The sequence below is a fragment of the Amphibalanus amphitrite genome, unplaced genomic scaffold, assembly GCF_019059575.1.
Source record: "Amphibalanus amphitrite isolate SeventyFive unplaced genomic scaffold, NRLGWU_Aamphi_draft 001391F_arrow, whole genome shotgun sequence".
In the NCBI taxonomy this organism is placed as follows: domain Eukaryota; kingdom Metazoa; phylum Arthropoda; class Thecostraca; order Balanomorpha; family Balanidae; genus Amphibalanus; species Amphibalanus amphitrite.
The window spans coordinates 19,514-46,311 of record NW_024882884.1 but is presented as its reverse complement, the minus strand read 5'-3'; the positions used below and the strand labels follow the sequence as shown (position 1 = coordinate 46,311).

General features: G+C 53.0%; 3 protein-coding genes across 12 annotated transcripts in view; 1 reads left to right on the top strand and 2 right to left on the bottom strand.

The window, feature by feature from the left end:
• Positions 1 to 6,613, top strand: part of LOC122372714 — a 46,105-nt gene extending 39,492 nt beyond the window's left edge. Inside the window, exons 8-13 of the mRNA XM_043350240.1 lie at positions 56 to 209; positions 2,353 to 3,153; positions 3,455 to 3,636; positions 3,836 to 4,536; positions 5,066 to 5,160; positions 5,994 to 6,613. Coding sequence (XP_043206175.1) covers positions 56 to 209; positions 2,353 to 3,153; positions 3,455 to 3,636; positions 3,836 to 4,536; positions 5,066 to 5,100 — 1,873 coding nt within the window. The 3' untranslated portion in view covers positions 5,101 to 5,160; positions 5,994 to 6,613. The remainder of the gene's footprint in view (positions 1 to 55; positions 210 to 2,352; positions 3,154 to 3,454; positions 3,637 to 3,835; positions 4,537 to 5,065; positions 5,161 to 5,993) is intronic.
• A 141-nt stretch (positions 6,614 to 6,754) lies between these two features.
• On the bottom strand, positions 6,755 to 15,667 carry LOC122372715 (serine/threonine-protein kinase RIO1-like). The gene is made up of 13 exons (XM_043350241.1): positions 14,991 to 15,667; positions 12,925 to 13,009; positions 12,204 to 12,403; positions 11,653 to 11,857; positions 11,202 to 11,334; positions 10,521 to 10,657; positions 10,071 to 10,257; positions 9,541 to 9,659; positions 9,154 to 9,257; positions 8,642 to 8,847; positions 8,153 to 8,278; positions 7,704 to 7,856; positions 6,755 to 7,492 (listed from the first exon to the last, which is right to left on the bottom strand). The coding sequence occupies exons 2-13, from the start codon at positions 12,999 to 13,001 to the stop codon at positions 7,391 to 7,393; spliced, it is 1,749 nt and encodes a 582-aa protein (XP_043206176.1). The 5' UTR covers positions 13,002 to 13,009; positions 14,991 to 15,667; the 3' UTR covers positions 6,755 to 7,390.
• An 869-nt stretch (positions 15,668 to 16,536) lies between these two features.
• LOC122372721 (protein tramtrack, beta isoform-like) lies at positions 16,537 to 26,679 on the bottom strand. Of its 10 annotated transcripts, none has more exons than XR_006254918.1 (9): positions 26,432 to 26,679; positions 25,829 to 26,017; positions 23,753 to 23,941; positions 23,312 to 23,543; positions 22,939 to 23,024; positions 22,489 to 22,648; positions 22,222 to 22,278; positions 17,864 to 19,728; positions 16,537 to 17,364 (listed from the first exon to the last, which is right to left on the bottom strand). XR_006254918.1 is itself a non-coding variant. In XM_043350249.1 (9 exons), the coding sequence occupies exons 2-9, from the start codon at positions 26,015 to 26,017 to the stop codon at positions 17,273 to 17,275; spliced, it is 1,188 nt and encodes a 395-aa protein (XP_043206184.1). In that variant the 5' UTR covers positions 26,428 to 26,679; the 3' UTR covers positions 16,537 to 17,272. The 10 variants fall into 10 exon arrangements, 8 of the variants coding, with proteins under 8 accessions (XP_043206184.1, XP_043206186.1, XP_043206183.1 ...); XR_006254919.1 differs by having other exon boundaries at positions 23,312 to 23,540; XM_043350249.1 differs by lacking the exon at positions 17,864 to 19,728 and adding an exon at positions 20,405 to 20,587 and having other exon boundaries at positions 26,428 to 26,679.
• Positions 26,680 to 26,798: the final 119 nt, after the last annotated feature.

Here is a 26,798-nt window from a genome sequence, read left to right as displayed (position 1 = left end):
CTCGTTTTCGTCGCCAAGCTTTACCGTCATCTATCTTTTTCGGCTCCTTCCGCAGACGCGCGACGGACTCCGGTCCGGTGAGGGCACGTCGGATCGACACGGCGGCCCCGGCAGCCGGTCCCGGCGCCACTCCACCGGCCGAGGGTCTCACGGACGCCGAGCGGCGGCGTCAGGTGGCCCTGCAGCACCTCCGAGACAACCAGAAACAGGCGAGTTCAACAGGCAGAGCCAAACAGAGAAAGGCGATTGCAACATTGCAACAGACGGACTGCGGAGATGGATCAGTAGGAACACAAAACGATCAGCGAAGTTATATAATATAGGCGAGTGACGCAGACATTCCGTCCAAAGCCAATCAAGGTAAAACGTTCTGGGGCAGCTCAACCAGCTAGTAGACGGTCAGCGGGTCGCGGTAAGAGGTAAGTGGCCTAGCGTTCGCTGCCCCCATAGCCCATCAGTCGCTATCAGTATCAGAGGCCACACCACATCTTCCCTACATGGCGACCGGTGTCATTGTCAACCTGACCTGCGCGGGGTCACGGCTGACACACGACACAATGGGCGACAAACGACTCTCGCCGACCCGTGTCGGCGGCGACGGCCCCACACGGCACCGATCGCCCGGGGACTGCCGATACATCGCGCCGCACCGCGCCGACACACACGTAACGTCTTGGACTGAGGACTAACTGAGCAGTGTCACGCTGCTCAACATTGGACCTATTAGTAGGGAAAGTGGACGGCACGTCATTCCGCAGTGCGGCCGGCGTTACCAACACTTCAGCACGCTATCCAGTTTCGCGTTTGTTGAGTTCGTATGAAAAGCGTGGCATTATTGTTGAAGTACGACAGCTCACAGCTCCAAGCTACATGCCTGCTTTTCCACTGGCTTTGCACTCACTGAAAGTGAGTGAAAGCCGACACTTTCCTGAAGTGAACATATGGGATCGAACTGAACCATCGTATTCGTGACGATAAACATTGAGCAAAATATTCCAACACTGGAAAGCCTAACTGTCTTTTACAATTCCTAGCTGCCAATCCGTAATGGTTTGCCATCACAGAAGCCGTTACGGCCATGGCGACATTAGCCGTTTAGCTCAACTACCGTTGGAAATGACCACTTGTCAGCCCGGTTCCGTGCTCGTTTCCAATCCATCGCCGCCGCAGCTGGTTGGACCGTGTTTCCACCGCGTCACTCGCAGACTAGGTACCGACTACCGCTGACCATTGTTCAGACCGTGCTGCGTCACGTGGGCACATAAAATATACACGACGAACGTACGGAGCCCGCAGCACCGCCCCCATCGACCGGGGCACGACTACGAGCCTCATTGGGTCGTAAGCGGGCGCACACGCGTAGTGAGTAATTAAATCCCAGAAAGGTTAAACATCCTATCGTCCTGGTCCGTGTTTCGCGGTCCGGAACGCCAAACGGGCTGTGATTTGCTGCGTATTCCCAAAAATGCTAAGAACCACAACACATCTATACGAATACGTGCAAGCCTGTCGCAGACACAAACCAAAGGGTTGTGTTATGTTGACACATTTTCATTTCCCTAGAAACATCAAGGGACAAGGGCTGTTTATTTTCCATGTAAACTCCACTTAATCCATGGCATGATTCACTCTGTGCCTGGCCGGCTTACCCTGAGGTGCCGGGACGGTCAATACGGGGCTACCTCGGCCATCCCCGTCCCCCTCGCCTCTGCGCACAGGCCTACCAGGCCTGCAGGGCCGTACCCACCCCTAGCGCGCAGTGAACAGCCCTGCTCCGTCGGTGAATAACCTAAACTGCACGGTATAAGCCCATTTTAGCCACACAAAGGTGAACTTTCCCGTGGTATGGCTGGCGTGGCCTGATCTAGCACATGCCTTCGTCATTAGCTGATGTGTCCACTATCTTGGCAGTTATCGTCGGTCGTCCGGCTGGTGTACAGATCGACACAGCGAACATCCACCTATCACATGTCGGTATGGCGCTAAAATGAGGTCGCCAGGATCATCCCTTGTAGCAGGGGCTCATACAGGCCCCGGAGTTTGTGCAAGTACTTAGTCATTGTCTGAATGTTAGCCGGGGTCTTCGACCTGAGGCATCGACCATTCCTGTCACTGGTCTTGGTGACCGGCCTTTCAGGTATGGGAAGGTGCGCAGCATTTGACCTCCAGAACAAATGGGAGTGTGCGAGCAGATACACCGAGCAAAATGCATACGGACGTTTTTAGACAGATGATCAATATACGCAAACAGCTATCCGGTGTTGTGTGCTATGCATTGTTTATTATGGTACCCAGATGTGAGCCACTGACAGACCGCTGATGTCAGGTGACCAGTGAACGTCTGTCCCTCAGACGGCCGAGAAGGAGCGTCGGCAGCGCGAGGAGCGGGAGCGTGCCGCGAGAGAGGAGGCCGCTCTCGACGAGCACATCCGGCGTCAGAACGAGCGCGAGCGTCAAACCGCCGAGCGGCAGCGCCTGGTCACGGCTGAGCGGCGGGCGGCTGCCGAGCGACGACAGATGCTGGTCACCGAGGCTATCAGAAAGGCCGAGCAGGAGGCGGTCGCAGAGAAACGGCGGCGACTGCGCGGCGCCGCTGGTGATTCGGCAGCGACCACCACGCGCAGGGAGGAGCCAACCGCTCCGGTAGCCAGCTCGACAGCAGAGCCGGCGACCGAGCAGACGGCCGGCGGAGGAGCAGGGGATGGCAACGGCGGCACGGCAAACACCTCCCACAGGCTCACCTCCCGACCGAGCAACTCCAGCAGTGGAGAGAGCGAGTCGAGCCGGCCGAACGGTCCGAGCGGCCGGGCGCGGCTGAGTCCTCTGCAGAACCGGCGCCGCTCTGAGCCGGCGGCGACCGAGGACCGGCTCGGCTCCGGCCGCCAGCCGCTGCCCGGCCTGGGGCGGCTCTACATAGAGGACCGGGTGCTCACACCCACCAAGTACCGGGGCGACAGAACTAGCTCTGGCTGTGAGTTCGGCACACAGACGGAGCCGGGTCGGCGCCAGAGGCCGGCCGAGCTGGTCCAACGGAGGGATGTCACAGTGGGCACTGAGACGCCGCCGACACGACACGGTCGCCGCCGGGAGCGCTCCAAGGCGCGGGCCAGGCCGCTGAAGATCGAGGACCGGCCGCGCTGGAACGCACCGCAGGTCAGTGGGCTGGTCAGGGACGCCGAGAGGAGACGGCGGCGGTGCCCAGTAACGGCGGTGGCCAGAAACGACCACGGAAGGGCGGGGACGGGTCAGAGAGGTGGGAGACGAGTGGAACGGGTCATGCGAGTGCCACTGGAGACGCTTATTAGAAACCATAACTAGAGTCTTCAGTGTCTAGAGACCTCAGCGTGCCATTCCGTTACACATACCCTGATCCTGATGCCCCGATGTGCTCTGACCCCGCCGACCAGTGTGTGTTCTGACCCATTATGTCCCTCCTCTTTCTACCGTGTGTCAGCCGGAGAAGGTGTACCTGAAGCAGACGGAGAAGGACCTGCTGGTGTCGCGCGGCGGCGCCCGTCGGCGGAGGGAGAGGCAGCTGAGGAACGAGGACGAATCGTGCTCGGACACAGACACGGGGCCACCGGACTGGTCGGCCGAGCACCGTGCCAGCCGCGACAAACGGACTGATACAAACAGGTAACGACATGAGAATGCAAGTCTTGGAACAGCCCCATAACCTCATGAGCTCAAATACAGCTCCCCTTTCCTTCCGTTGTGGAACCTCTCCGTTGTCACAGGGCTGTCTTTCGCTTGTCATTGCAAAACCTGTAGCATGCTTTCATGTTTCTGTATCTTGGGAGTTGGGGCTGACCTCGCACCCCGCTGCTGCCCCCAGGTCCGGCGTGTCTGAGTGGCGAAACTCTCGTACCGTCCCCCGCTACCGCAGCCACTCGCCGCTCAAGGCCCGAGTCGCCGCCTACTACGCCGCATCCTCCGACGGCAAGTTCTCCTCATCTTCGTCGTCACGAGCGGCAGCGCGCGCTCTCGGCTCCTCCGTACCTCTGATCACGGCTAGCGAAGTGCTGTTCCTTCCCGAGTACGGTAACGTGGCCCTGGTGCCGCTCAGCCAGCCGCACCTGGCCTATCTGAGCCACGCGCACAGTCTGCCACTGCTCGCCGCCGCCGGCGACATCCCAGTCTACCCGCCCGTCTCCACAGAGAAGGCCCTGCGAGACATCGGCTCTCGCGTAGTGAGCGCTGTGGGCCGGGAGGCTGCGCAATCACCGGGTTCTACTGAGGACGCGCCGGATGGCGGCGCGGACGGCGACACTGAGCGGGCGGGTGGACCGCCGGCGCGGCGACGCTCCCGGAGGGACAATGGGACAGATAAGGAGGACGAGGAGCCACCTCATTTGTACAATGAGTCGGCCGGCGCACCACCGCCGGTGCATAAGGCCCAAGACCGCGAGGACCGGGAGGAAGAGGGAGAGGATGAGGAGGAGGAGGCGATAGACCGGGAGGACACGGGCTCGGAGCATTCGTCCGGGTCCCAGGAGCGGTCGGAGGCGGCTGATACGGCGGACGGCGCCAGCAGAGGTGAGTATTAGAGAGCGCCGCTGGCACAGGCCGGCCCCGGATCGACCTTTAGAGCCGCCTCAACATCTTTGTACCAAACAAGACTGGAATAAGCGTAGAATGTTTGAAAGCTGTAACGCTGTCCTCTGCATATCGCCAACCTGTAGATAATCTGGATGCAAAAACGGTGTGTTTTTGCATGTCTGTATGTAAATAGTTTTCATATTTTTCCTGAATTCTGTTTTTTTTTGTGCTGCCATTTGCCATAGATCATGCCTGAACGTTGTGCCTGCCCTGGTAGCGAGAGCAGTACCTAGTTACCCAGTACACAGGCTGAGCTGCCACACCTCGCGAATCGAATAACGCCTGCGGAGTTCAGTCTGCCCAAGAGCCGTGTACCAATCTGCGTGATTCCGGCGACCCTTGGCCTGGCCGCATTCTGAGACTCTGTCGGTCTGCATCCCTGGCCGACCCTTTAGTCCGTGCGGCGGTCCGCGCCGGGGTCCGGAGCGCCGGCCCCAGACGGTGACCTCACATGCCCCGGTTTCAGATGTCCGCGACGGTCGACTGGCGGAGGCCGAGTGACTCCGGAGGGCTGCGCTTGTGGCTGTTTCAGATTCCGATCGCTCGGAGGCCTCCCAATCGGTGAGCGAGACATCTAGCGAGGCGGTCAGTAAACACAACTTACGAGGGACGTCCGCCAGGGACGGCCCGGCCTCGTCTACGTGCATGGGCAGGGACAGTGTGCTCAGACAGCTCACAAAATTGAAACGGGTGCGTTCGTGTCCTATAACCAGCATGCTTTCTTCCCTTACCCGGAGCATGTTTTGGGAATCCTCCGCGCATACATTACATAGGCACATGTGCACGAATACGATGGCTCCTTCTGCGCCAGCCGCTCGAAAACAGAGGCCAGGTACTATGCAACTCAAAGTTGTGCATGGATTGCCTGGGTACCCGTGACAGTGCTCTCTTGTGTCCCTGTACAAAACCTGTAGCGGTGGTCTCCTCTTTGGCCGTCCCACCTTGGATCTATGGCCGTGGATCATGCAATGAACAATCATGAGACATGATGACTCAGAGTTTGCTCAAGCTTTTACATTTTACATACAGCCTTTTACATCAAGCTTTTACGCTTTCACATCAAGCACGAAACTTTGACTGTGACTCCCAGCTCATCGCCCCATCCGTCTTCTGCGAACAATCACAGTAGTGAGTAGATAGGACCATGCACATGTGCCTGGCTGCATTCTCCGTATCGGTCGAAAGCGTTCAACTGGGGTGTGGCCTGTGAAAGGAATGGGAATGGTTCGCCCATCGCTGAGGTCTCATTACAGCTAAGCAACAAATCAGACCATTCGCTGGACCAAGAATAATACTGTAACGCCTCTCAGTTCAGCGAATCTGCACGGACCTGATGCGAACTGTACCGTACCAATCGCCGGCTGCTCCCGTGTGACCTCAACTCCTGTCGACAGGGATTGCTGCGCAGCGGCCGCCAGTGGCAGCAGGATAGGGAGCCGGAGTCGGAGCCCTGCTGATCAGCAGGACGTGCTGAACAGCAGGACGTGCTGAACAGCAGAATCTGCTGACCAGCAGTATACACTGAGCAGCAGACAGAGCGGGGTACTGCTGTCGAAAGTCGCGCGCCACTCCCGGCTCGCGGAGTGCGAGCTGAGCGAGTCAGTAGCGCGGCCGAGAAGCCGCCAGCGCCGGCCGACCCTATGGTCTATCATAGGACACGGCGCTGGGCGGCGGCGGGTCACAGGGGACGGACGGGTACACTGCTACAGTCAGGGGACGGACGATACGCGGCGGACCTCGCAGACTTCTCCGGTCCCAAACTGCCTAACTAGGACGGTGGGATGACCGACAGGGCCAGTTTGTACTTTTGCAGCGCCCGTTATCGGGACCGGGACACACTGAGTTGCGGAGCCCAGTCCGCTGATGGGCGCTAAGTGCAATATCTCCAGTGTTAGTGCAATTCAATGTTCGTGCAATCCAGTGCGCTGTGCTAGGTGTGGGCTGGGATTCAGGTATAACATGGGATCAGTTGTGGTGCACAATGATATGATGCAATATACGAGTATGTGAAGAACGCTAGGGAAATGTGGTAACATCGGTAATCCTGATCGGAAAGCGAATATGTCATAGTTATCTTCCATAGTACGACCACTACAGCATGAAGTTAAGGAGAAGAGCTAATACCAATAGTTGAGACATCCCACATTCAAAGAAATCACGTCACTGGGGTTGTATTTTGTCAATGGGCATGACTAAAACAGTCATGAACATGGTACAAAATGTTGCTAAAACCGGACCAACAATAAATTAGACTAACGTGGAGCGCACACCCAGCGAGAAGACGACACCTTGACACAGACACACCATAGCACAAAGTGCGGAAGGCACCTCATGTCCCACCCACAGGTCATGCCTTCAGCTAGCGGAGCCAACTTCCTTCCCTGCATTGTGTGTGGTCTACTCCGCCCCTGGGTAACCAGTGGACAGCAGACCAAACCCGCCTGGACAACAATTGACCCCCTTCCCAGCGCTTGCTCCGCCCAGCCTGGACACAGTTGAATAGCACACCGTTCTCTTAGGGTAAACCCAATCCCTCGGGACCAGCAGGCAGCAAATAAGCCCGCCGTTTGTCCCGCCCGGGCTGGCCACAAAGGTCGTCCCCGGAGGCTCTGCCCCGCCCCCCTGAGTAGCCCAGTGGGCAGCAGACCCCTGATCGGAGAGGAGACATACCCCGCCTGAATCGACAAGATGCGACCATAATGGCAGACCATCGCCTTCTGCTTACCCGAGAGATGCATCTGAGAACAATATATGTAAACAATTCTTATAAATCAGTACTCAACAAGGTGCACTACTTCTTTTTGTTTTCCTTCTCTTTCCTTTTCTTGATGTGCTTTTTCACCTTGCTTTTCCGCTTTTCTGCCTTCTGTTCCTTTACGGCCTTCTTTCTCTCCTGAAACACGATCAGACGTTAGCTATGTGACATTTGCAGAGTCCGGTACACAAATGACAAACAATTTATCTCCCGAATATTAATTAACATCGCCCAGATGCACTAACTGAAGTTGTCGGCTGAGCTTTGTAATTAGTAAATTGTCTGCAGCCGGTCACGGTTATTAGGATGCATTGTACTCGACGGACAGTGCCAGTCAACTGACGCTCACCTTTTTACTGTCAGGCGACTCGTCCCTGGGCCGGCGTGAGTTGACGAACTTTGAGCCGCCGTCCTCGTCCTCACTGTCCTCGCTGTCCTCCTCACCCGAGGAGCCGCTCGCATCACCTTCCTCCCCTTCCTCCCCCTCAGAGTGGCCCGCCGTCTGGAGGCATAAACAGAGTGTGAAATAGTCAATACTCGAGTTGGGCGAGTGGGTGTCTGACGTTACATACAGCGTGTATGCTGGAATGATTCAGACATCACACACTCAGAACGTATCCACTGTCTAATGGGAACCGTCTGACGCCACAGAGCCCCGCAGAGCCCTCTTCCCAACGCCATCGATCCACCGGCACAGCTTCTCCCCTGGACCGCTGATCTACCGCCCGATCCCGCTGGCCAGTCCCATCCCAATACCACCAATTTGCCTTCTCCCTCGTCCCAGGACCGCTCGCTGACCTGTCCGAGCCGCGTGGGCACCAGCTGCACGGCCGACAGGTCCGGCTTGATGCCCGTGATGGTCGAGTAGATGAGCTCACGCTCGCCAGACTTCGCCTGCTTTATGTCACGCTCGGCGTTAAACACCTGTTGGAGGGCGATCGTTGAAGTTGAGTCAATAAACCCACGGAAAGCGAGCACAACGAAGAATGAAAAGTGGACTTGAGTGATATTGGTCAGAGTAAACACAGTTATCGTTTTATCACTGGTTGACTTCTTTGTCTAACTCAAGCCATTCATAATTCATTATAGGGCATTTTTATTTCCTAGTAAATCCAATGAACAAAAGCTTCCTCAGAGCCAGAAGATGAAAACCGATACAAGATCACACAGCACATAGCTGTCGAAAACGTTCCAAGGACACGGAGCTGACGGCTAAGTGGCCGAGCGGTTTCCACCGAACCACCACGTGTCAGAAATTTACCAACACAAGCAAACAACCAAACGAACCTCGTCGAGCCGTTTGGGTATGTAGGCGTTCTTGAAGACCTCCTCGTCGACGATCTGCTGGTTGGTGAGCTGGCCGCGCTCGGCCGTCACGGCCATCATTCGCGACAAGTAGTCGGCCTGGTTGTCGGCCCCGATGTTGGGGTCCACGATAAAGTCAAACAGCTCTCGGACGGTCATGGTGGCCACCTGCAGTCGGGTGAAGTAGTCTGCCGGACACGGGGAAAAGGAGGTCAGATGCTGAGACAGACAATGAACGGAGAGAGCGGCCGCATCAAACGAGCAGCGGTAACTGCAGTACCAATGACTCCCGGTAATCGGACAGCCTAAACCCCAGCACAGGATGTGAACGGCAGGATATTTAATTGCAATATTGCGCAGCTCTAAATCAGCAATTGTATTTTGATTTCAAAGTTTACCGAAGGCCGTATATTTCAGAGCACAACATATGAGCTGCGTGTGCACGTGTGAACTTTGGGATGTTAAGTTCGGCCTCCCCTTCCCATCAGCCTCACTGGTGATGTTGGTGCAGTCCTTGCGCAGGAAGAACAGCGAGTTCTGATGGTCGTGCTCCAGCGACTGTGATACGTCAATGATGTACACACGGCCCTTGAAGTACCTGAAACAGAGACACGGACACCACGTCAGCTGGTTATGCCCGCACCGTAGAAAACGATCGAAAATTGTGTGGAAGGGAGAGCAAGGGAGAGAGCATAATGGCATGGAAGATCAAGGAAGGGTGAGAGATCAGGCAGGCGAACGCTTCACCATCTGTGTTACGCACAGCACAGCCGCCCACATATGACGCAGCTACTAAACGAACTGGCCATTCAGAGTCGAAACATCTCTGTCTGCACACCTTCCCATCGCCCACCAATGCCGTCGCCCCGGCGGTAACTCACAGCATGTTGTACTCGCTGAGGTCGGCGTGCACCAGCCGACACTCGTGGTAGATGGTGCGCATCATCTTCACCACGTCCAGGTACAGCTCGCGCGCCTTCGAGCTGCTGATGGACGCGTCCTGTCGACAGAAGGGAGAGGGAAGTGAGCAGGAGAAACGCCATTGAACGACTGGCAAATATACGTACCAATCTCTGACCTCGATCGGTCCCGGTCTGTATCTATCGCGCTCCAGACTCTCGTAAAAATAGGCGATAAACTGAGCATTTGGAGATCGTGAAACGTTTTCAAAACATTCCCCAGTGCTTCCTAATTTAAAACCGACCTAAGAATTCACAAAGAAGAAGCTGAAAGTCGAAACAAAATAAATGAGATTGTTTTGGCAATATGCATCAAGTCAGGCAGGTTCCAGATGAAGCAGAACACACTGTTATTCAACTGCATCAACAAACTTTCAATGCACCCCTGAAAGACGACCCCACAGCGGCGTCCCTCCACAGACCGGCCGGACCGAGCTACTCTCTATACTGACGTGCAGTTTGGGCGCGGCGCGTCCCTGCTCGCCGATGAAGCCCATGACGAGCACATTACTCCGCAGCAGCACGGGCTGGGGACACGGGACGCCGGCACGCGTCAGGCGCGTCAGGTTGCGCATCTCCTTCTCGGCCCATGTCTGCACCATCTTGCGCGGGTTGTGCTTGCTGTAGCCGTGACGATGCCTGCGATGGGGAAAAGGAAGACCACCATCAGCTATTTGTTATGAGTTTATAAGACTGGATGTGACACAGCACAATATGAGAACTGAGAAGTCTTATAGGCAAATATGTAGAAAAATAAGCTTCACAAGGCTCATGTGAAAAGGCAGCGAAGGCAATCTACAACACACAACTACACTGAATGACGCAAAGATTGTGTTACCTATGTGTCATATATGCATTGAACGCAATTGAAGTAAGCCCGTGCGTCTTTGTGAGTGTAGTACCTGAATTCGCCGGCCACGTATTTCTCCCTGTCCTTGAATGTCAGGATGGAGGTCTTGTAGATTTTGACGGCGCGCTCTGTGCCCGTGCCATCCTCGTTCAGCGGGGGAGCGCCGCTGGCGTGGAACACGTTAGCCTCCTGCAAACAACGACAAAATGGGAAATTAGCGAAAGCATCAGCACACGGCGAGAGGATGAGCCTTGCATACGAGAGTGGTGCGAGGAAAATATCCGTGACGGCACTAGCACAACAGTATGAAATCAATCTTCATTTATCCATCAATTCGCTCTCTCTCTCTCTCGCTCTCGCTCTCGCTCTCGCTCTCGCTCTCGCTCTCGCTCTCGCTCTCGCTCTCGCTCTCGCTCTCGCTCTCGCTCTCGCTCTCGCTCTCGCTCTCGCTCTCGCTCTCGCTCTCGCTCTCGCTCTCGCTCTCGCTCTCGCTCTCGCTCTCGCTCTCGCTCTCGCTCTCGCTCTCGCTCTCGCTCTCGCTCTCGCTCTCGCTCTCGCTCTCGCTCTCGCTCTCTCTCTCTCTCTCTCTCTCTCTCTCTCTCTCTCTCTCTCTCTCTCTCTCTCTCTCTCTCTCTCTCTCTCTCTCTCTCTCTCTCTCTCTTGAAATCTTGAAATCTTTCCCACTCCTAGCTGTCACTCTATCTGTTCTATCATTTCATCGGCCGTTACCTACCTTGCCCATGGAGACGGAGCCGTTGATCTCTGTGAAGTACTCCCTGTCCATCAGCTGGTAGAGGATCATCCTGGTGCGCGGGTCCAGCACCTGCTCCACAGTGGCACGGTCCTTCTTGTCCTTGGTGCGGATCCTGGCGAGACGACGGTGGGTGTACCGGTAAGCAGAGAGCGCACGGGCCGGCGTAATGCCCTATGAGGCCACCGCCCAGTGTAAGATGCAGCATTGCTCGATACGTGTAACTGTACCTATAGGACGGTCCGCTAGCAAGAACCCCCGGCGATACCATGAAACCGTAAAAGCCCGCTGCTTATTTTGTCCCTGATAATACTGACATACCTACCCATAGGGCCTGCTACGTCCTCCTCCCGCCACGGAGACATTAAAACAAACCCGACTTCCACACCCACGTTCGACAGTCTACCTCTGTACAAGTCAGCGTGATGCCTACCTGGCCGAGTCATCCCTCTTGGCTGCCTCAGAGATCTGGTTCCTGACGGCGTGCGATACCCGCGGGCCGTCGTAGCGGTCCAGGTTGATACGGTTGCTGTAGCGCATCATAAGGTTCTTTGACGGCTGGAAGTTCTTGCCACCGCCTCCCGCAGTTCCACCAGCCTGTGAGGCTCCACGATGAGACAAATACTCCTTGGTCAAATCTGAAAAGCATCATATCTATCAATCAAGATCTCTCTTCAAACAGCAAACAGGATAAGACTCACAAATAATTTGGACTGTAGGGATTTACAAGAACAAATACATTTGCCACAGCAAACACAGCTTGCCACAAATAAGGCTACAAACTGCTCAAGGCAAAAAACACGCCTTTATTTGATCTTCTACATGTTAAAGCATTGTACTTTGTCCAGATTTGAATGTCTTCCTAGTTCCTATTTGAATTATAAAACTGACAGATAGAGACATGAATCATGACCCATACAAGCAATTGATCCTGAATCAACAAGACTACAGAGATCTACAGAGATCACCAGCAGCTACACCCACCCTTCTTGCAGGATGGATCCCAGTCATAGAACTCAGCATCCTCATCACTCTGGTAGTCTTCATCCAGGTCCTGGTCATCTGTAAAGACTGTGTCTTCCTTGGTCGCCCTTGACACCTCCTCGGACAACTCAGAGGCATGTGTGCTCAGTTCAGCCAAGCCTCCAGTAACAGCAGACACTGCTGGCTGAAATGCACCCTGCCTGGGACAGAAACAGAAATGGTCAGTCAGACTAGTAAAACAGGGAGCCCTTACATGATGCAACACAGCGGCTGACTCCTAAATTTGATTCACATTATTTCTTTACAACTTATTCAAACCCTTCAAACATTTGAACACAAGTACAAGGTTAAAATGGGAAAAAGCAAAACTTGTGTTGCATCATACATGTTGCATACCTATAATCTACCCACCTTCTATAAAAAAACTGCCGCAATAGTATAAGTAGCTGCAGCAATATACTGGCATGTAAAGACCACACAAGTGAGAATGAGCAATCAAAACGCTGCAGAGTAACACTAACATTCATACCATTATATTCAAACATTTATAAGACACATAACATCAATAACATTAGTAGCATTAGCTGATCCTTAGTTTTATGAAACAATGAAAACATGATAAACAGATAAAAAGTTATCTAATTGCCAACACATTAGTCACTATCCAGCAGACATTAAAACAATTTGGGGCAGAGTCTGTATTCATCACATTTTGCCTTACTTGTTGGAAATGTTGGATGATTCCAGTGCTGTTTGATCATCATCTGCATCACTGAACTGTCCTTCCATTATATCCATAGTTGACCCTGAAATAACAATGATTATTGATTACAAAGTTGAAGTGCACAAATGCTAGGCATTCCAATGCACAAGCATCTGTGCTGTGTGCTTATTACCCATAATAAGTGCACAGCTTACTCATATACACTCATAGTCTATAGATGCAGTGAGCCACGGTATATAGATAACATAATCTTTAGATGCAGTGAGCACTGAATAGTGACAGCCAGCCTTGAACACTGAAGAGTGGTAGGATTCCACCTTCATTTGATGTCCCTTCCCCACAATCATTCATTGCTGCTTGCTGTTACTACGACACGGCTGCTGATGGCGATGCTGTTTGTCTAGCTATAAAAATATAATTGATAACAACCCTAGATGTGTCCAAAACCCAATACTAAAAATTATTTACCAGAAAAAGTAGGTAGGTACCTAAACTGTAGAGTAAATTAAATCAAAACAGTTGAGTGAAACAAATCAGTAGGCGGAACTATGGTCATGAGTACCCAAATATAGGAACGTTCCCATTTTTGGGAACGGGCGTTCCCATTTATGAGAACGGAAGGCAATTTTTCGGCCGTTCGCCCACTAAAACTCATAAGTGCATCACGTCTCAAAAAAGTGCAAGCTGATTTAAGTATCTACTAAATCTCCATAAAGTTATCTTTAATCTGACCGTGGAACAAGGAAATTGACCGTGGAATGATATTTTTAATGATTTTTTAAAAATGACAGAATGGTGGAAATATGGGTTATACGACATTTAACATGCAATTTTAAGGAAAATGAAGCATTTTTTAGTTTGAGGTAAAGTATAATAATTTTCGCCTGGTTATGAACTTTCATACTATCGACACCAGATGCTGACAAATGCAAGCGAAGACGCGGACGGTCCCGAGGTAATATTGTTGACTTTTGGTGTCGGGGCGGACGACCGCGTGGAACGTGAGTGAATTTACCGAACTACTGTTGTAAACTCAGTTTAAGCGGTTGAAAATTATTCAGCTGTATTTTATCAACCCTGAAAGACATATTTTATTTGGATGCTAGCTGTTTAGCGTTGCTTTTAAGGAGCGTCATGAGCGTGGTTTTTGCCTTCGGTATTTTTAAGCACGATCGTTTTGGGGGAATTTCTTTTATGCAGGTCGCCCTGTGTGGCTTATTTATAATTTTTATGCTAATTTTGATCATTTCTCGTGCCCATCCTACCAGGCTTTTTGCCACCTACACTCATTAAGAAAGGAAAAAAGTAGATTTATATTGGGACTAGGTGTTTTGAGAGTGAAACATTTCAGCGTTCCCATTTTTGGATGCTTACTTGTGCTCGTCAACTATCAGTGTTAAACAGACAGGTGTTTTACATGCCTCCACCCTCGGCGTGGATGGTGTATATAGGCATGGAAGACCTTGTTGAACATCGCTGAGCGTTGTGAATTAAGTAATCCTGCAGAGGGGGGCGTGCACGCTGCGGGATCGACGGGAATAAGAGCGCAGAAGACCCGGCGAAACATGCGGCGGTCTTGCCGGAAAGGTCATCTTATGATTGTTGCGTTAACAATAACCTGCGGCATTGAACGTGATGCTTATTAATGAAAAGAGCCCGTGAAAGGCGTCGGTGAAATCGTTCCCAATTTTGGGTACGCCGTTCCTATAATAAGGAACGCTTGCAGCGCCAGTGTACGAGAGCGTTCCCAAATTTGGGCACGCGGCCCGGGCGGTGGACTGCTTTAGAAATAGAGGAACGATTTGAAGCTACAATGGGCCTTACAATACCAAACTCTTTCCCAACAATATTGAGACAAATATCAGGCGGTTCACAATCGTTTTATATTTTTTGGACGTCATTTCACGGTTTTTCTTCTTGTTTTAAACAATGCCTACATGGCGTTCCCATATTTGGGTTTATCGTTCCCAAACATGGGAACGAAAATGCGTTCCCAAAAATGGGTACGCTTGACCATAGTTCCGCCTACTGAAATTAAAAGAGAATCTGAACAGCAAACTTACTGGTAGTGGTGGCACAGAATGATGATCCAAGACGAATACAAGTTTATAGCTTATTCAATGGAGTGGTGAATGAGAATGCGTACAGATGACCACGGATGAAACGGATGAAACTGAACTCCACCACGGTCATAGCGTCATAGAATAACACGGCGACCACCAGCACCACGTGCCAAAGCTTCACCACCGAAAGAAATAATGCGCAGCGCAGCAACACCACCACATGCAATATTTTGACACTTGTGCGCAGTAGATGTCTAGACGTAAATTAGCACACCGCCACTAAATTCTTATTTCAAAGGATAATGACGAGATTCATAAAGATTCCAATGGATAATACCATTACTCATCCTTTGACCAAGGCCATCTATAGATCTATCGGACCTTTGACAGGTCCGATTTATACAAGTCGTAGTCTGACAGCCGACAGGTCGGAAAGTCGCAGATTTAAAAAACTGCCTTTTACTTACGAATCGATTGAGCAACCTTTTGCTACAAGCAGTGACTCATGCCCGTGTCTCAGACTCTCATGTGTGCTCATACCAACATGTGCTCGTGAGACACCCCAGCTTAGTCGTGCTTGCCTTAGCCCAACCATAGATTACCTACTACCTATCCATACTTACTACTTCATCTACTACTTCACCGTGGTACTACTTCATCCATGGCCCAACCACCTGCACCCTGCACCACAGCCATGACGGCTGCCGGTCAATAGAAGTGGCGCTAGCCATGTCCAACACCTCCCCAACTTTTCTGTTGGAGCAACTGTCTTACAAAGTTAGATACATCACCGAAATGCAATACAACTTCGCTAATAACCAAAATGACTACCACGGATTACGAGTATATACAGGCGACTGTTCGTTCCAAAATGAATAACAGGATTAGCGGGTATGTACAGTCCACAGCAGAAGTAATGTGTGGTTTCAGTCATGGGTATGTTCTGCTTCTGAAGCCTAGGAACGATTAGCCAGACTGTAACGAGACTTTAAATGTAGCTTACATGTATCTTCACCCTTGCAGCTACAAGTTTATCTATTGACGTCTTCTTTTCAATCAGTCCGCATTTAAAAATCGTCGGTCAAAGCCATCCGTTGAGATTGGTAAAACCACACATTACTTTAGCGGTGGGCTGCACATACAGGCAAATTGTTCGTTCAAACCAAAACATCTCATGTGCAGTACCTTCCTAAGTCCTAAAGCATAGACTTGGTTTGAAAACTGAAAAAAAAAAGATTTAAGTTTGGATAGCTCAGCTGTGCCGCAGGATCATGGCATTGAACAGGTAATAGCATGACAGGGTCCCAATTCACTGCCGATAATTCTATCGAAGTTTCTTTGCCCCTCATTTGATAAGACTAGTCATATCACTTACACCACCCATCTAACACTGCACCATTAGCAAAAGGATGCTAATCAGCATGCTCTTACATTGTTTGCGGGGTCATCAGCCGAACAACGATGGATAACACAGGCGGCTAAAAGTCGGACTTTATCCTGGCCACTACGCACGGACGGCTCGTAACCCGGATAAACTCGACACTGATTTGTTTCGATGCTGTATTGACAATGAATGAGAAACGAAGAACTACGCGATCGCGGGGCGCGGGATTCGGTGGTTCTGCGGCGGCGAACCTCGTCACGGCGCTGGAGCTGAGCGAAACGTACCACCGCGTGGGTCTGAGCGAGCCAACACCGCGCTTCGTGAGACACATCACCTCCTCGCCGACAGCTGCGTCCAATGCACACATGTATCCTGCCTGCACGTATAGTTACCAGCTAAACACACAAGCACACGCACCAACACACACGCACGCCTCACGCATATACGCCCACACTCGCGCTTTCATAAGAATGTTTCCGCGGAGGCGGAGATCCAAGTCGGTATTGGCCGTACCGATAGTTCAGCACGGGTAGTACCGATAGTCGATATCGACGCTAGACGCCTCGCGGGCTAGCGTTCGAGCTGCTCCAGAGCAGCCCCCGGCGCCGGGACCGGAGCGGCCGTCTGCCCTGCCCGGAGCACCCGGCTGCCCCCACACACCAACACAGAGACGCCGGAGCACACGTAAGGTACTCGCCGCGCGCACACAGTCACTGCGTCGCCGAGGATTCGCGGAGTACCTCCAGCCACTAGAGTGTGTCAAGGGCTGGACACCAGAGTTCGTTCAGAGCCGGGCACCAAGATCGGTCCCGGGAAGACCGGCCGTCCGGGGCACTCAGCCCCGCAGGCCCGCACGCCGCTCAGTGTCACCCTGGCGAGCTTCCCACAGCGGCGGCACTTAGCTGTTCTGGTGGCCGTTTTTCTTGTGCACATACATTTCGTGTTTGGTGCGGAATGTAGCGCCGCAGCCGCACGAGAGGGGGTCCACAACTGAAACGGAGGAACGTCGTCAAACACGTGACACGGCGAGTAACGACAGAGGCAGAATTCGCGTCTAGGAAGAGCACACTATGAAGAGCCGACGTTCTAAGTATCTCTCGATACGCATTAGTATCCGAGACACACAGCAGAACTGAGGAACGTGTGTAAGGTCGGCTAGGTATCGATCGGGTAGCCTTACCTTGCGTTCGATGTCTCTTGGACGACGAAGATTCTACGTCGTCCGGCCAATCCCGTTCTAGGTCAGCGGGGGCTCGGCTGCGGTTATGAACCGTGATTGGCCGAGCGGCGTAGAATCTTTGTCGTCCGAGAGACATCGAACGCATGGTTAATCTGCCATTCGCGACTGGAGACAAATTATAAAGGATATTTGGCTTCTGGCACAGCCTCCACGGGGATCAACGAGGTCACATCGTGTTATATATAACACTGCCTACCACTCTGGGAATGGGTGTGTCAGATCAGATCCTGACCGCCACGGACAACTCACCTGCGGTCCGCTGTGAGGAGCAGGAGGCGACGGCGGCACCATGGCAGCCCGCCGGGCGCCAGGAGCAGGAGCAGGAGTGACACGCAGCCGCACGTTGCTGCTCAGGAGCACAAGCACGCGCGGACGCTCGGCGGTCGCGCGCCGCCGATGGCGCCTTACGGAGGGTCTCGGCGAGATCGACGTACAGGAAGAGAGAGTGGATCGGGTTGGAGTTGAGGTACAGGTGGATTGAGGGTGGGTTCCCAGCGTAAACACTGCACAGCGCACCGGGGAGTGCAGAGTTTGTGGCGAGGTGGGAGTGAATAAGGCATGGTTCTTTGACGGGAGCACCGCATGGGGCGCCGGGGTGGACCGAGTCTGTGTCGTGGCGCAGGTGGATGGCTGGCGGGTCCCTCGCGAGAGCGCCGTACGGTGTGTCGAGGTGGACTGAGTATGTGGCGCGACAGAAGTGATTACGAAGTGAGCCCCTGGTGAAACCATCGGACAGGCCGCCGGGACGGACACAGAGCGTGCTGTGACAGAGTTGGATGGAGGACGGGCCCCTGACGAGACCATCGGACAATGCGCAGGGGTGGGCTGAGTCTGTTTCGTGATACAGAGGACCCCTGACGGCGCCTTCACATAGAGCTCCGGGACAGACAAAGTGGGCAGTGAGACAGGGATGGATAGAAGGGAGGCCTCAAACGGCGCTGCCGCACAGGGCGCCCGGGAGGACAAAGAGAGTGCCTTTGCAGAGCCAGCAGTAGGCTGGGTTCGAGCGTCTGGTGGGGGCGATGTGCAGGGTGTCGGCGAGGCCGGAAAGGTTGGAGGGGCCTGCGGGAGTGCAGAGTCGGAGGCGGGCGGAAGCCGGATCCCTGGCGATGCTGCACGTGGCCTCAGAGTACACCAAGTGAGTGTCGTATCAGCGATAAGTACAGGCCAGGGACCTAGAAGAACGCCAAACAGCGCGTTGCAGTTGGAGGACTGAGCGTCGGGACAGAGTTGATTGCCTAGTGGAGGCGCCAGACGGGGTGTCAGGGTGGACCAAGTGAATGAGGTATCGGAATAGAGCGGGGTGTGGGCGTCTGACAGGGGCGCCGGGGTGAGCCGGGTGTGTGTGTTGCCGAAGGAGGGTGGGGTGTAGGTGCATGGCGGGGGCACCGTGATGGGCGCCGTGGACCGAGTGAGTGTGGAGCAGGAAGATGGCGAGCTGTGGACGCCTAGCGGGGGCGCCGCGCAGGAGATGGACCTAGTGATTGTGGTGCCTGATGGGAGGGAGATGTGGCCGCCTAGCGGGGGCGCCGGACAGGATGAGGATCGGGCGAGTGGGGTACCAGAGGTGGGCCAAGGACAGGTCTCGGTGGACGGCCGGCAGCCGCCGTCGTCACTCGGTCGGTCCGCGTTCCCGGGCCGCGCTGCCACGAAGAGCGGTCGGCCGGGTACGTTACAATTAGGACCAGGCATAGCGCACACCATCCAGCCGGTACCACCGAGCATGGCAACACACCGTAGGACGGACCGCGGAACAGCGCCGTAACACATAGGAACATCACGGAACAGGAAACAGCATGACACACTCGCGCCCGTTTCAAGGATATACACAACGTTACGATAATCAAGCAGCCTTTGCACGTCTTCATGCGTGCATATTTGATAATGAATCACGAACGAATCAAGAAATGCTAGCGTTTTCACGAGCGCAATTGCTCTTCATAAAGACGTACGCAGGTGTTTCGGCGGCCGGCCGCGGGGCCGGGTTTGTGCGGCGCGGCCGGCACCAGCTGCTGGCGAACGGCGCTGGAGCGGCGGGAAGGCCCGCTTCACCGGTCGGGGCACCACCAAAGGCACGTACCCGGGCAGCGGTCGGCACCGGCGCCGGCGCCGGGCTGGAGACAGGTCAGGACACAGGGAGGGGAGGAGGGCGGGACTGCTGAGAACCGGAGGGAAGCACGGAGGGCGAGAAAGAGAGGGAGGAGCATGGACAGTGCAAACATCGAACAGGCAAAGGTAAGGGTCGTATGCTGACACAGGCTCAAGGTGACACGATTGTGAATGCATTGAACAAGGATTCCACATCGGGAAAGCCCGAACGTGCGTAGGCGGCGGGCGGCATGAACGGTCTATGCATTTTACTAGTGGACAGGGCTGAACAAGCTTAACATTTTTAATGGCGAAGTGCGGGTACTGGCTCCGGCCGATCAATCGCTGACCCATGTAATCGTTTGACCAATTCGGAGAATAATAGCACTCTCGGGGAAAATCGTCCCAGTTGAAGCTATGGGGACAACATACCATCTACAAAATGTCGACGCGTAGCTAAGATAAAATCGAATAATAGTACCACCAGCGCTCGTCTTAATGTGTCTCTAACAAGCTGCGCAGAAACTATGGCGACGGCGGAGAAGCTGGGGACGAAGATGGCGGAGACGGAGGTGGAGATAAAGACAAAAAGTAATAGACATTCTGGTGACAGCGAAGAAGACTGTGGCAGTGGCACTGAAGGTGATGATGACAGTGACGGTGGTGCTTGGTAAAGACGGTGACGGTGACGGAGGCACCCACCTTCCGAGTGCATGATGGCCACGTGGGTGCGCAGGGTGGCCGCGTCCCGGTAGATGCGGCGACAGTGCGGACACGGACGCGGCTCGTGGAACGCCAGCAGACGCTGCTCTTCCAGCATGGCCTCGACTTCGCCCGCGCCGCCGCCGCCGCCGCCGTCATCGACATCGCCGCGGCCGGCGCCATCTGTCGGCAGCGGCAGCGCGCGGCCTCAGCGCGTCGCAGAACCAGCCGGGACCGGACGGGATACCGGGCTCCGGATCACTTCACCAGGCAGGACTAAGGTGGCGTCCGCAGGACTCAAGTGATGGTAGGACGGAAACGATGCCAGCAGGCTTGAAGTAGTGCTGGCAGGATTGAAGCGATGTCAGCAGGACTGAGGCGATGTCAGCAGGATTAAAGTAGTCTTGGCCAGATTGAAGTAGCGTTGGCAGGACTTAGAAGAAGTCAGCAGGACTCATGCGGCGTCGGCAGGGCTAAAGTGATGTCAGGAGGATCGTGGCAAAGTTGTAAGGATTGAAGTGATGTAGGTAGGACCAATAAGTGCAGAGCTGAGGCGACATCTGCAGGGCTGAAGTGGCGCTGGCAGGATTGAAGTGGCATTGGCAGGACTGGAGCTGTGGCGTTGGTTGCAGTATGGGCGAAATGTCAACAGCAATGACGGTGCGTTAAATGGATCGGCATGTCAGCTGAACTGAGGCGAATTCAGCAGGACTGAATAACGTCAGCAGGCCCAGGAAACGTCAGCAGGTTGCCGATGGCGACGTTACCAGCAGCACACTGATGCCAGCAGGACGGAGGCGACTTTGGCGGAATAGGATGACGTTGGCAGGACTGAGATGAGGACAGGACCGATGCGATGTCAATGGGTCATCTCGCGCGTGAGATACTGCATTCCTGTATATAGCGACTAGTGACGCAACATTTATCTTCTTCTCACCAGATGATTAGCCACACGACCGAGCAGCTAGCAATGAGCAATACAATCACAATAGCCGCCTCCTACGTCCCCAGCTACCCGCCGCCGCCAGGCATTCTAAAATCACCTACATTTAGCTCAGCAAAGCCAAGGAATTAAAAATGACATAACAAGGAATAGGGTCTCGAGCAAGCATTACTCAGCCAGTTTCTGGGTTTTCCTTCGGCAATTCGAGGAATGCCACTGACAATGACTGCATAACAGGATAAAAGATTAAATTGGATTATATAACGTTATAAACCTTATATACAGTCAATATCATCATGGAATACAGTTAATATATAATGATTATCTTCCAGACTTCATCTACAAGAAGATCCTCTGCCTGTTATTGAAGCTTGTTTTTACTGAAAGATTGGGATATTTCCTTCATGGATGCGCGGTACCACGTGCATTCACTCCGCAGTCGGCACCAACGATTTGTTTGTTTATTTAGCAGGGTTTTAGGAAGTGTCAACAATGAGGGTCGCCCATCTGCACCAACGAAAAGCGCACAATGAATCGCGTTCTCGCGATATATCAAGCCCTCAGTGGCAGCGATATCAACATCACCGCTGACTATAACCGGCCGACATGGCCGCGACCGGTGCGCTTTTCGTTGGTCCAATGACTGTTGATGTATTAGTGAAGTCATATTCCAGCAAGTGGGCACTGAACTTCCTCTAATAGCAGCATTCCTTCAGTCTTTCGTCGTTTAGGAAATTTGGAGAGTCTCGTGTGGTAATTCAGTGCTATTAGATGCCGCTAGTGCACCCATTATCGAAATCAGATCCACTCAGCCACAGTCCTGAGCCCTAGGCTGACAACAAGTACGAGCCACAGTCCTGAGTATGTGACTTACCGTTCTTTGGCATTGACGATACTATTGCCGCCTCCAGATCATTGGGCACCCTCGGCTCTGTGAATAAGGAAAATAAAGCATTATGTCAATGAAAGTTATCACACTGAAAAGATGAAACAAATGATATAACGCACACGAGCCAAACGCTTGCGATCCAGATTTGTTAGCTTAACAATAGATTATGACACAAGTTGTCACAAGTTGTTGGGATTCTCGCGAGTCGTCTCCCGACGAAAATTGTGTATGCCTCCCTCGACGCCGACTCACCTAGTTTGACTTTGACGGCGAGGTTTCTGAGCTGCGATGAGAATGTGAAGCCCTCGGGACTGGGCGCCGCGTCAGCGTCCGGCTCGGGCCGCGGCAGCGGGTACAGCAGCTGGTCCTCGGTGGCGCCGCTGCCCTGCGACCAGCCGTCGCCCTCGGCCTCCTGCGGATGTCACCAGGGGGTAGGGATGTCACCGAGCGGCCTGGCCAGCCCACCACCGCCGACTGAAGACAGCGCCAGCGGCTGCAGTCGTACAGCCCGAACCAAGCTTCGTATTACGGATTATACAGTCCAGCCACTTAACACTTTGACTTCCCAGCCTTATGTATGTACTATCGGAATCCAACTGTATTTACTTATTGTTGAATGTTAAGCAAATTAACTAGAGGTCTAGGCCGACCCTTACACGTCCCTTTTCTGCCCAGCCCCGTCTCCCATCGTACGGCGCCCACCTGTTCATCCAGCAGCGTCTCCGGCTCCAGGCCGTTGGACTCCTCGTCAATCCTCAGCTGACCGTCGCCCTCGGTGTCGCTGCCGCCTGCCGGCCACACAAACCACAGAACAGCGTCCCTCAGTGGCGGACACAGCACACAGACAATGGGAAACAAATCACAAAAACTTTCAGCGGACACGTCAGCACAACAGGCACAACACACACAAATAGAACACGATACATCGACACGAGCACCGACAACTGCGGACAATGTTGGCCCGCCTACACTTTGCGTTCGCTTCTCAATGCTCCCCACGAACCACCCTTAGCATCACCCAAGTCACTTCCCGCCCCAACCGGCTTCTCCAGTTCTCAAATTCTCCGACCCGTACCTCCGACGCCGTTGGTGTCTCGTGACTCCTCGCTCTCCACGCTGCTGCGGCCCCGGCCGTCCGCCGGAGCCGGTGCCAGGGGAGGGGGCGCGGATGGTGGCGCCTTCTTGCGCGCCTTTTTGGCGGCCGGGGAGGCCGTCGGCGGCTCGGAGGCGGGCGGCGCAGGGGCGATCCGCTTCAGTGGCCGGCTGGCCGTGCTGGTCGGCGTGCTGGTCGTGCTGGCGGACGACTGCTGAGGAGGGGAGAGGATGCAGTCAGAGACGAGCAAGGCACATAACGAACGGCATACCAAGCTAATTAAAAATTGTATTAAAATTTAAATCATTTCCGAAAGTTATTGCATCACGCATGAGGTCACCGCTTACCGACTGTCGTGTAGTCCCACAAAGAGTCGGGCCACCCGTGTTGGCGGACGCCCGCCCCTCCGTGGCAGTGCCTCACCTTGTTGGCGCTGGGCGGGGGCGCGGCGCACAGTCCGCGGATCTGCAGCATCTCGGCCGCCTTCAGCAGGCCCGGTATCACCTCCTGCGTCACGTTCACCTCGCCGTGGTACATGAAGTGCACCAGGGCCTCCAGCTCGGCCCGTGAAACGTCGTGCAGGATCAGCACCGGGGACTCGGAGGTGTCCGCCTGACACAGACAGACAGTGATGGATGGTCAGAGGTTGGACGGTTTAGACATGGCTCTCCAATATGAGTAATTATAACTTGAACAGATTAAGATAAAAATGTGCTGGCTGTGTGGAAAAGACGGAATGGGGAATCAGAGTCACTTTGGGAATTCATATGGTCAATGGACAGTGGGAATTAAGGACAGTAGAGTGGGAATAGCACGGTAGAACTGAATCAGACAACATCTATGCTTCATCAATTCCATTGCCAACCCTCGTCACACTAATCTAATTTGTCTCTGCATATTTTATTCATTCGCACTCCTTTCGTCTCTACAAAGTCTACGCATAAGAGCATATATTCGTCCATGTCAACCTTTGTCAACGCACATTTTCGTATGTGAATATTCGTCCATCACACTATGCCAAGACACGACTGTTTTACTGTCGTGTCTCCGATATTCAATATTCAATATTCAATGTTTTACTTCGTGTCAAGACTCTGATACGCCCTCACATGGAATATGCCATTCAAGCTTGGTCCCCGTTTCTTCAGAAGTATGTCAACAGGCTGGAGAGGATTCAAAGGAGAGCGACAAAACTTGTACCCGAACTCGCCAATCTTCCATACCAGGACCGTTTAGACCAATTGAAACTGACATCACTCGCAGATCGAAGGAGCCGGGGAGACATGATCGAGGTCTACAAGCTGGTCCATCGACATGACAAGGTAAATGCTGGAGAAGAGTTTTTGAAATTAGAGACCAGCACAAACCGGGAAAGGACACGCGGACATGCGCTCAGACTGCAAAAGCCCAGACATCGACTGCACAGACACATCTTCTCTTCAAGAGTTGTGGACCAATGGAACCAACTGCCTGAACATGTGGTACTGAGTCCAAACATCAACACATTCAAAAACAGATATGACCGTCATATGACATTGAGAAGAGGCAGCATCCCATGAGCATCCGCTCCCTATGCCTCTTTCCTATCTACTACGGTGAGCATCTACTACGGTGAGCACCCCAGACATACAAACCATACCCCCTCCTCACCCTACACTCACTAGCCCGTTCTTGCTGTATGTCACCAAAAGACCATAGAGACCTGCTCCCATGGCATTAGGTTAGGTACATACTCAGCCCTCACTTCCTTGGACCCCATCCCAATATTTCCTATCAAAGGCAACACCCGAAAAAGGGAGCCTTACCAGGCCAGTCTACAGCAGAGTACGGCAATTTCGACGAGATTTCGTCGGTGCTGGCTTGTTCGGCTGGTGCGGATTTGGTGCGGTGCAATGTGGTTTTGGCTTGGTGACGGACATGACAGACCAAACGAGATAGATAAGGAAATTTTTCTTAAAATTTTGGGGATTCCACATGTGATTCAGCGTGTTCTCGGGTCTAAATGAGTGTGCAGTAGTCAAAACAGACTATCCCAGCGCTAAGGTCAAAGGTGGTCCCATCAATCACGCGGGTTGTCCCTTGTTGTGACCCAGGCAGAGGCTTATCAACAAACCTACTGGCATGCAATGTAATTACTGATCCTGGCTTCCAAGTCAGAGGCTAATGCTAATCATGAACAGGCGTGTTCTTGTATTGCTGTAATATGCTTTTTGTTTGAGTCACGTGGTGCATATTTCTCATTTCCATACTATGGAGATGGCAGGCTTGTGGCTACTTTCATCAAATGAGGTCAGTGTGGGAAATGAGGTCAGTGTGGGCTCAGCTTGGTCATTTTTGGGTTTAGTGTGAACTTTTTAGACTCTCAGCCCGCTGTGGTGCAGATTTTCCGGCTCTGAAGGATTGGTGCAGATTTTGATCTTGGGTAGGTGAGCCTCATCAACCTGCAAGCCACACATTGCAGTATGGTTATCAGGTATCCAACCAGGCAAACAAGCTTACCACCAGCAGCTTCTTGAAGTAGTAGGAGCATGCAGAAAGGACCATTTTATGGCCCCGCATCTTGAAGCCACCCTGGATGGCCAGGGTGACATCTGTGAAGGAGTCGTCATTGCTCCAGATGGTGTTGAAGGCATACTTCAGGTGCTGGGAGAAGTTGTTCCACTTGAGGCAGTACTGTTGATTTTCCATCTGTAACAGAAAACAAGGATCACATTTCACTGATAGCCACAAAGATGGTTATCAGCTACGCAAACCCTTCCACTCAGAAGAGGTCAACAGACCACCTTCATTTGTATCACTTATAGAGTGTGCCAAAGTGGTAACTTTGCAGCCCAGGCCTCAGACAGTCAGGGATGGTTGCTATGGCCAAAGGCTACCACTTACCAGACAGAATTAAATTACAGTGAGCATGATGGGCACTGCACTGCACCCTTCAGGCCAAGTACCCTTTCATATTTCCACACATTTCATTATAATCTCTTCCGCACTTGACAAAAGCATAAGCACCAGAAAATATAAGACATAAAACAGACAAAATTATCATTTTCACAAAATTTCTGAGCAATAGCAAAGGATCTAGAATTCGTTGTGATGCTTACTTGCCTGTAATTGAGCAGAAAAGACGCTTAAGTCACCAACTTGAAAAAAAGAATGACCTCACACAGGTCGGCGACCTTGACCTTAAAGGTACTGATAGCTGTTTGAATTGAATGCTATTATGTCGTGGTGAAGACCGGCATGTTCCACGAGCAAAAGATACCCACGCTCCATTCACGCATTTTTGCTCATTTCAGTCGACAGTTGACTAATTATAACCTATTATCTTATCTAATTTATCATAACCCAACAATCTACGGACGCCGGTGAAAACAGGGCGCCGGAGGGCATATTAGTCACGTGACATTTGGAACTTCTCCCCCTTTGTGGGCCTTCTACATGCCAAACGTCACGTGTAAATTTCACGAACCTT

Bases quoted from the DNA above. Each gene is read 5' to 3' on its own strand.
- LOC122372715 (XM_043350241.1), bottom strand. From the start codon at position 13,001: ATGGATATAATGGAAGGACAGTTCAGTGATGCAGATGATGATCAAACA. The intron at 10,658-11,201 runs GTAGGTAACGGC...CGTTGTTTGCAG, and splicing joins GCTCCGTCTCCATGGGCAAG to GAGGCTAACGTGTTCCACGC. The intron at 8,279-8,641 runs GTTCGTTTGGTT...GCCCTCCAACAG, and splicing joins TACCCAAACGGCTCGACGAG to GTGTTTAACGCCGAGCGTGA.
- LOC122372721 (XM_043350247.1), bottom strand. From the start codon at position 19,384: ATGTGTTACGGCGCTGTTCCGCGGTCCGTCCTACGGTGTGTTGCCATG. The intron at 19,164-19,277 runs CCGACCGCTCTT...TACCCCACTCGC, and splicing joins CCTAATTGTAACGTACCCGG to CCGATCCTCATCCTGTCCGG. The intron at 17,365-17,863 runs GTGAGTTGTCCG...CCTCCGTTTCAG, and splicing joins CTCCTCACAGCGGACCGCAG to TTGTGGACCCCCTCTCGTGC.